At 32.1% G+C, this 9,189-nt stretch overlaps 2 protein-coding genes across 2 annotated transcripts; both read right to left on the reverse strand.

Moving 5' to 3' along the window:
- Positions 1 to 1,576: 1,576 nt before the first annotated feature.
- Positions 1,577 to 3,871, reverse strand: LOC132031911 (NAC domain-containing protein 35-like). The gene is made up of 3 exons (XM_059421779.1): positions 3,682 to 3,871; positions 2,546 to 2,847; positions 1,577 to 2,221 (listed from the first exon to the last, which is right to left on the reverse strand). The coding sequence occupies exons 1-3, from the start codon at positions 3,869 to 3,871 to the stop codon at positions 1,577 to 1,579; spliced, it is 1,137 nt and encodes a 378-aa protein (XP_059277762.1).
- Positions 3,872 to 5,086: 1,215 nt separating this feature from the next.
- LOC132069507 (AP2-like ethylene-responsive transcription factor At1g16060) lies at positions 5,087 to 8,697 on the reverse strand. The gene is made up of 8 exons (XM_059462845.1): positions 8,531 to 8,697; positions 7,583 to 7,665; positions 7,430 to 7,438; positions 7,256 to 7,344; positions 7,074 to 7,147; positions 6,904 to 6,954; positions 6,251 to 6,327; positions 5,087 to 5,685 (listed from the first exon to the last, which is right to left on the reverse strand). The coding sequence occupies exons 1-8, from the start codon at positions 8,695 to 8,697 to the stop codon at positions 5,087 to 5,089; spliced, it is 1,149 nt and encodes a 382-aa protein (XP_059318828.1).
- Positions 8,698 to 9,189: the final 492 nt, after the last annotated feature.

Here is a 9,189-nt window from a genome sequence, read left to right on the forward strand (position 1 = left end):
TTTATAAGGCATGTAGAAAATGATCATAATCTAAAAGTACTAAGTCATGCTAAAATGAGTACGGCTAATAAGCATTAATTACATGACTAGATATTAAAGAAAAAAAAATTAAGTTATGTATTTTCACTTTCTAAACTAATACTATAAAACTAAAGAATAGATATCAATATTATTGTCATTCCAGTGTTAGATATGAATTCTTTTGTTAGCATTAGTATTGATTTAATTTTTGTTGAGTTTTATTTGAGTTACTAATATCATTAATGGGTTATAGAACTTATTAGACCATTCAAAATTCTAATTCCAAGCTTGAAATAATATGTAAGACAAAAACTATGAAAAAGTTAAATAAACATTTATAAATTACATTATAAATAAATATTTTTATGTACAAATATGTTTGAAATTTTATAAATGTAATGTCGGGTTGGTTTGATTCGGTTTGACTTTTTTTAGTTAAAACCAAACTAAACCAATAGTGTTCGGGTTTTTCTTTTTAAAATCAAACCAAGTCAAACCAAACCACTAGTCGGGTGTTTTTCTCGGTTTGGTTCAGATTATCAGTTTGGTGCGGTTTGTCGGTTTGCTTTGTACACCCCTAGTCATAGTATAACTAAGCCTCAGGCTATAATGCATGTTATATAAGGTCATTCGTAATGTGTGTTGGTACTCATTTCGAAGATCATTCGAATTTTAAAATGCTTTTAGACGAGACATAATATTTTATAAAAGGTGTTACCCCTTCTTTAAATGATATACATATTTATTTGCGAAGGTGTCGTCCTATCTGGGTATATCTAGTCTTGAAAATGTATGTTAGTTTATAGTTTCTGAATCTCTATAGATACCTTCCTTTTAACAGGAAATCTATACTTGAAATGTTCATCTGTTGACTCTTTGCACGCATGCATTGTCACTTTGTTCATTCTAATTCCTGCAAAAGCTAGACATTAATATTTAAGAGTTCCCACGCACTTCTATTCACTATTGGCAATCTGTTAATTCCCGAAATCAGACGGAAAAGCACTCATCGGAGATGTTTCTAACGAAAATTTTCTGTCGGAAATCCCAACTTATGCGATTTGACCTGGATAACAATGGAAATTTATTCTAAAATTATTGCATTCATCGCATGTCTTGAACCAACTTTTCTCAACCAAAACTCAATGTCTTCTTTTGTTGTTAATTATTTTGTTTTATTTGGTGCATAAAATATTCTTCTTGGTGTTATCATCTCTAATATTTCCGAGAATATGTGCATGCATGAGAAGTAAGAATATAGCTTATGGTCTTGAAGTCCTAGGCGTGTTCTCTTATATTTTTCATAGTAGTAACATTTTTTCCTCATGAAAGAAGAGCTATATAATGTATATGACTGCTTTCAAATAAATCTAAACTGAATCTATTCTATATATGTTTATCATTGCCAATATGCTTGAAACTCGATTGCACAACATGTTTGACAGCAGATGGATTGGCGAACTTAATACACGTAAATTTAAATAGTTCCAAAAATTAGGAAGAAAAAAAAAAAAACACTTTACATATGTGAAACTCCATTGTGACATATGAGTCTTTATACTCTGATCTTCTTCATCTTTAGCTGCTGATGATTATAATCTTGGCCATCACTTAATGGTTTCTGATCATCTTGAGAAATTGGGGCCACATATGTTTCCAATTTATTTTGGTCAACAATATCAGCATTACTATTTGCAATATGACCTATTTCTTCATGCCCCGCATAATAAGAATTTTCAAAATTGAGATATATGGATGGATCAATTCCATGAAAATCATAATTTTGAGCACTGAAGGAAGAAATATCAAGATTTTCCACAAAACTTGGCTGCACGGTTGAAGTGGTAGCAATGTCAGTATAATTTTGTGATGAAGGATATTCAACTGGCCACCTGTCGAAGATTGTAGTTGCAGCCCTATTTACGAGATGTTGGTATTGTTGGAGAGGGATACCATTGGGGAAAAAATTAGGGTAGTAAGATGGGTAAGATGGATTTTCTTGATGGGAAGTATTATGATCATAATTATAATCAGGATTATGGGGGATGTGCAAAGTATATGGTGGTTGATCAAAATTTTGGTTTATTGGAGTTTGTGGAGGAGCATTAATGGGGTCAGACTCTGTTAGCATAGCTACTTGTTCAGGATCCTTCTTTGTGTAATTATAGTAGATCACACAAAGTGTTAGCTCATGATCTGTCTACAAAACAAAAAAATATACATATCAGCCATATATATCCATGAACATATTTCAAAAATAAGAAAGAAACTAAAGAGTTAGAGAATTTTCTTTATGAATAATCGAATAAGAGTATATTGTCTATGTCCTAATCAGGTTAGAGTGTTCATATATACTCAATGTGTATTATGTATAGTGAAATGTTGTTATAAAGAATATATAATATTAACATAACATTATGAAAAATTGATTCAAAAAAAAAAAAAACTCGATCATTATAGTGAAATGTTATTATAAAGGAATACTGTTATAGAGAGGTCGAAGCGCGGTAAGAAGTTTACGTACCCCATTGAATAATGGTCGAGGATCACCCACCGGAAACCTATACTCCGACATAAGCCAAGAAGTTTTTTTGCCACTTGCACTCTTCGAACCTTCGTAGTAGACAAGGGATTGTTTTGTAAAGCTAGACTCACACGTCTGCTTATCAGGATTACAGTTTTTGGATATTGTCTTACGTGCTTGTGAGGCTTTCCAAAAACCTTTTCCTGAATGTATAGTTCTCTGCATTTTTCCTCCTATGCTATACTTCTTTATTAGTGGAGTAAAGATGTACGTACGTCCACCCCAATGTTTTTCAACATTCCCTGACAAAAAAAATAAAAAATAAAAAAAACAAAGAAAACCTCGAATTAGTATACACAATCATTCTTGAACCATAATTCTTAGGAAAAGAATCAAATTTGACCATATACTACTAAATATTTGGCCATGTACTTCTTGAAATTCGGCCTTCATTAGACTTTTTGTTTAATATTAATCCAGTTGTTAGAAAAAGATTCGATTTTGCCCTTGAAACCTAATGGAGTTGAAGAGATTGAGTAGTATACACAATCATTCTTGAACAATAGTTCTCGGGAAAAGGATCAAACTTGGCGATGTACTACTCAAAATTCGGCTTTCATTAAACTTTTGATTTAATATTATTCTTGTTACTAGAAAAAGACTCGGTTTTTGCCCTTGAACCCTGACAGAGCTCCGACCAGAGGACAATTTTAAACTAGAGTAAAAAAATGAGGATAAATTTAGACCTTTAAACAAAAAATAAAAATAAAAATAAAAAATAAATAAATAAAGAATTTGGACAGTACTTGGAAAACTCCACCTATTTCATGTCCTAGCTCCGTAATAAGTTAACAAGGGCAAGTACGAGATAATTCGCTAGCGACAAGGGCATGAACAACCTAAAAAGTGCAATGACATATTAAACTAAGCAATTTCAGATAGTAAAGCGACAAATTTGAACTCTTTCCCCTAATTCTTTAAGAAAAGTTTCAGAACTCACTACAAAAAAATGAGTAATTTGCGGAGGTTGACTGCTTGAAGAGGCTAAAAGTTATGAATTGTGATAGTAATTAAGGGGAGAAAAAAATTCAAAAAATAAAAATAAAAAATTGCTAGCTAGGGTTAGGAAAGTGTACCAATTGCAAATAGCTCCTGAGGTGTATAGTAATAAATATCAAGATCAGTGAAAATCCCAGGTGGAATTTTACCATTACAACTCTTAAGTCTCAAATACATAAACAGTTCTTCGTCTTTTGGCACAAATTGGAAGCCTATGGGCAAGATGTTTTTCCATTCACGATCATATTCATAATCTGATGAAGCCATAGCAATGCTAGTAATGTTCAATGAGATATTTTAGGGTTTGAGTAAGAGGGAGCTAGGAGGAATGCTGTGTATTAATACTAATATTTCGGTAATCCCACTTAATCTTCGATTTGGATTACAAGATACACGTGTTCTTTTTCCAATTTTCTTGGAAAAGAGTGGGCCAATTAACGTAGAGAGAGAAAAAGAAAATTTAAAAACTAGTAAGCATAAGTAAAAAAATAAAAGATAATGTTAATAAAAAATTTACACCGAAAACTTTTGTAGGAACTATCAAAGAAACCTTATACTTGTATAATTCTACTTGTTCGCATGTTGACTTTTAAGTAAATATCCGTACTTAACGCAAATTCTTCTCACTTATCTCTTTCTCTCTCCCATATCTGATTCTTGCCAGTGAAGTTACGTACTTATCTCCATAACTTATTTATGCGACTTATTACAAAGTTAAATTGGACAAATTTTTAAGTTCGAAAACAGACTAGAATATAGTACCAAATTGCTAGGGTATGCATGTTTTAATACTCTATGTCCAAATAATATCAGGTTCAAGAAAATAAAGCATCTTTATATTTCATTCATCCAAAAATAGTTGTCACTTTTTGTATCAAATCTTGAAATTAAAACATTTTTGCACTAACGAACGCTCTACCACACAATTATCATCTATAAGCTTTTGCATTCAAAGTTTAATATATGAACCGGGCATATCTGAATCACACGTAGGCTGTGAGAAGGTTTGGGTTAATATCCCTTCCTTTATAGTTTGGTAATTAATATACGTGGTAGGGGTTCATGTCAAGCCTTCTGCAACCACAAGACGGCTTTAATGTCTTAAAAAATGGCATGGAATAATCAAATTCTAAATATAGACGTATCAATTTACATAAACGAGCCAAGTAAACATGTGAAAGAAACTACGAGAATTTATTATTTCAAAGGAAAATAAACAACAAATGTTTGAGGTGAAGTGATTTATTTCATCTATCTACAAATAATAATACTCTGCAATAACCAATACAAATTCTCCTTAACAATATTCCCTAAATCACATCTTGAAAATACTTAAATAGGAAGTGTACATCAGCAACAAGAGAAGCTCCTTCTTGGTGATTGGATGGATTAATGATGTGAACACTTCCTATGTAAGAATTTCCCCTTATCTTCTCATAAATATTTTGAAATTAAGAAAGCAAAAAAGATTAATTTAACTGACTAAGCATTAAACTCAAATTCTAAAAGTGGTTGCATGAAGGAGTTGATCTCATTAAAAATCATATCCTCTCCTTGATCATGACCAAAATTACCAAATTCTTGAGTATCAAAATAAGTTTTCATATCCTCAGGGAAGCTACTACTTTGTGGCTGGTCCGGGTCGGATAATTCGACCTGTGCAGGCGGGCACTCGGCCGCTAAGGTCATTTCCATCATTTCCTTGAACTTGGTGGATTGGAGCAGTAGCCCAAGGGCTGACGTGGCAGAAGATGGTCGGGTTTGAGATATCGAGGCATTAAGTATAGTGGTACCTGAGGTAAGTTGTAGGTGGGGATAAACAAGAGCTGCAGAGGCAGAGGTCGAGGTCGTGGCCTTGGTCGAAGTAGAGGTTGATCCAATACTATGATTTGGACTTGGGATCATGTTAGTTTCAACATGAGGGGTTGACTGATCGATGTTTTTGTTGTTGTTGTTGTTATTGTTGTTGTTAGGTTTTAGCCATTTGATGTAACGGCTAAGGTCAAAATTGGTCACAGCATTTAGTCCACGATATTCAATAGCTGCCATGTCATATGCAGTTGCAGCTTCTTCTTGTGTAGCTGAAAAACAAAAGAGCATAATTATCAAAAAAGAATTTTAGCGTGCTTAACTCATGAACAAATAACCAGGCTCGCATGTAAAGGAACGTATAGAAAATATAATTAAATAAATAAAAGTAAGCTCTGATATCTAACATTGATAAAAGATTCTAACGACTAATTCGACTGTGGTATGTGGCAGTTTCTTTATCTAGTCTTGCAAACTGGTAATGTGTGCTCTTATTTACTTGGTGTTATTGAAGACGACATCAAAATATTGTTGTACTAGAATTATAAAAAAAATGATTTTAACACAAATGCCAAACAGAATGAGCTTCAAAGATATGCATGCCTTGTGATGATGCCCGTATATTACTTTTAAATGTTCTCAGTTCTTTTGTTAAGTAGTTTTTTTAATAATACATAAATCACTTCTGAAATCCTCTTAACAATATTATTGGCCGATAACGAGCCAATAATTTGCCGTGTTATCAAAAAGATAATTACAATTAACTATTCATAAAATGGAAGATTAGTAACTTTAAAATGAGTATATATGATTATGGAAAGGTTGAGCGATACTTACCATATGTTCCAAGGTAAAGGTACTTGTTGCCAAAAACTCTGCCAATTCGAGCTTCCCATCTTCCATTATGGTGATGCCTGTTCATTCACATTATATGAAGATTTTAGGAACAACTAATGAAATCAACTCTCGTCAGAATCATTCTCAAAATATGATCATTTCACTGATTAAGAAAGAATATTTATTCACATATTGTTGATTAATTTTCTATCTTGGTCTCTCCTTTTCTCAAATACGTGATTATGAGTCTCCCGGAGCAAAACGATTGCATTTATGCTTTTATCAGTACTATCTAATTCAAGATTTAGAATCAATGTGTTATGCTTTATATAAATATGCCAATTTTACACATATCTATAGTCCGAACTAGAAGCAATGAATTTTATCCACTATAGGAAAAAAAACATGTGTTAGCTATGAAAATCATCTCTAATTTATCGTTACATTGTAATACGTAGCTAACAATACTTTTTTAAACAAATAATCACTTCGTTAGATAGGATTAGCGATACATTTCAACTGTAGCAATTGAAGTTGTTCGCCGCTAATACGTATTTTTGATACAGTAATCTGAAATACACGTGACGGTAACACAAAAATGCCCTTCCAAGAGAATAATAATGCAAAATATCAATTGGTTTATTATTTGGTACCTTGCCACTCCACGATATTTCGAAACTCCTCTTGAGAATCCACTGCTCTTCCTGCATTTTTTAGACTTATTTAATTAACATCAATAGGTTATGCAAACAAATAGCTGGAAAAACAAAAGAACTTTTTTTCTAGTGAAAGATAATTACATACACTATTTAAGTTGACTTACCTTCTCAAGGATCCAATATATTCTTCTCTGGACTGACATTCCATTTCTGTGATTTCTTTTTCATAGGTTGATAGCTAAATAAGTGAATAATATTAGTACCTTCATTTAATCTTTAAACAATAACTTTTTGTCTGTGTAAAAGTAAATAAGATTAAAAGGATTTTATTAAGATAGGTTATTACCGGAAAATTAAGAATGGTTTCACTTCCCCAGTATTTAAGTGCAGCCAAATCATAAGCATGAGCAGCTGTTCCTTCATCATCATAAGCACCTGAAAAAATTAACCATATTTTAATTCAATTTTAATTTATTCACTTACTAAATAAAAGGAGTTTATTAATATTATTTTGACATACCAAGATAAACTGCATTATTTCCATGAGAGCCCACCATTTCAGAGGAACCCAAAAAAAAAAAAAAGTCAATTAGTGAGCAGCTTAGAACATTATTCAATTGAAAAAAAAAAAAAAATTAGCAATGGTAGGGGAAAAAAATTCAAGATTATGAACCTTGTCTTCCTTTCTTGTTCTGAGACTCATTCCAGCAATTTTTATCCCATAAATGAGCTTCATATCTACCCGTCCATCGATGCCTGAATCAATAAACATTCTTGAATTAAAAAAGTTGAATTACTCAAAACTGTTGAATTCTTATCTCACGTGTGGGCCTCATTCTTTGAGGTCCAAACAGGTGAAAATTCTTTTTAACAACGTATGACAGTGAGATTCAAATAATCCAGGACACCCATCTGCTCTGAGTCTGATACCATGTTGAATGTGTGACGAGGATCAAATGGTCACACATTTCCACGTGATATCAATGCGGACAAAAAGTCTTGCGTTCGGTCTCACTTAACCAAACTTTAACTAAAACATCAACTTATATAACCAAATCAAGAAAATATATATTACATGAAACATATACAAATTCAAGGAAATACACCTTGTGATAAATTCAAGGAACTCGCGGCTTGTGTCTGCTCTAATACCATATGTTGAATGTGTGACCATTATTCTTTTATATAAGATGGTCATACACTTCAACACAGTATAAATGCAAGCAGAAGGTCCTGAGTTTGAGTCTCGCTAACCACAACGTAACAAAAACATAGACAATCAAGAACTTATATGACAAGAATGTAAAATATATTAATTCACATGCATGCAAAATACAAGGGAATAAACTTGTGACTCCTCGATAAGTTCAAGGAACGCAGGACCTCTGCCTACTTTCATACCATACGTGGAATGTGCGACCATCAAAATTTTAGATTAAATGATAACACACTTTAACATTATAGTACCATGCAGGCAGAAGGTCCTGAATTTGAGTTTCACTGGCCATACTTCAACCAAAAACATCAACAATTTAAATAGCAAAATCAAGAACATATACAACATGAAGATAAAAAACAATAATTCATAGGCAAAAATATAATTCTAGGAAATAAATTAAACCTTGTAACTCCGCGATAAATGGAGCTACGTTGAGGAGGAGAGTCTCTTGGAACAGTTTTTCTTGTTCTTTTCACCTTAACCACTGAACCACTAATATTATTTGCATTATTATTAGTAATAGTGTTGTTTGAATTGTTCCTCTGATTTTGCTGTGATAGTTTCGCCATTAAAAGTTAATGTGTTTGAAGCTAATTAAGTTCAAACAAAGACTCTTTCAATGGAATGACTAAGTCTTCCAATAAGGGGGCTTTTAAAGGCCATATATCTAAATTATAAAATCTAAGATTTTATCAATTAAAAAAAGATTTTATTAATTTAGTAATTTTATAATCTTTTATGATTAAAAATGATGATGATTTTTAAGAAGGAAATTATGATTTTTTGGAAGAACGCGTTGTGCTGTCAAGTAATTAAGAACATAGCCGGCAATAATTTTCTTCCTTTTTCTTTTTGTTTTTTGCCGTCTTAATGTATTCTTCTTATTTGTCCTAACTTGATTTTGTGTTTGTGCTTTTTTTGCAAAAATGTATTGAACAGATATATGTTATATGGATATATGTTTAAGCTTTTCTCAATTTAATAATGTAATTCCATTTGATTCACTGTCTTTTAGTACGTAACAATGCTTTGGGTTCTATATATTTTGGACATGCATGTCT

The sequence above is a fragment of the Lycium ferocissimum genome, chromosome 9 (assembly GCF_029784015.1).
Source record: "Lycium ferocissimum isolate CSIRO_LF1 chromosome 9, AGI_CSIRO_Lferr_CH_V1, whole genome shotgun sequence".
Classification (NCBI taxonomy): domain Eukaryota; kingdom Viridiplantae; phylum Streptophyta; class Magnoliopsida; order Solanales; family Solanaceae; genus Lycium; species Lycium ferocissimum.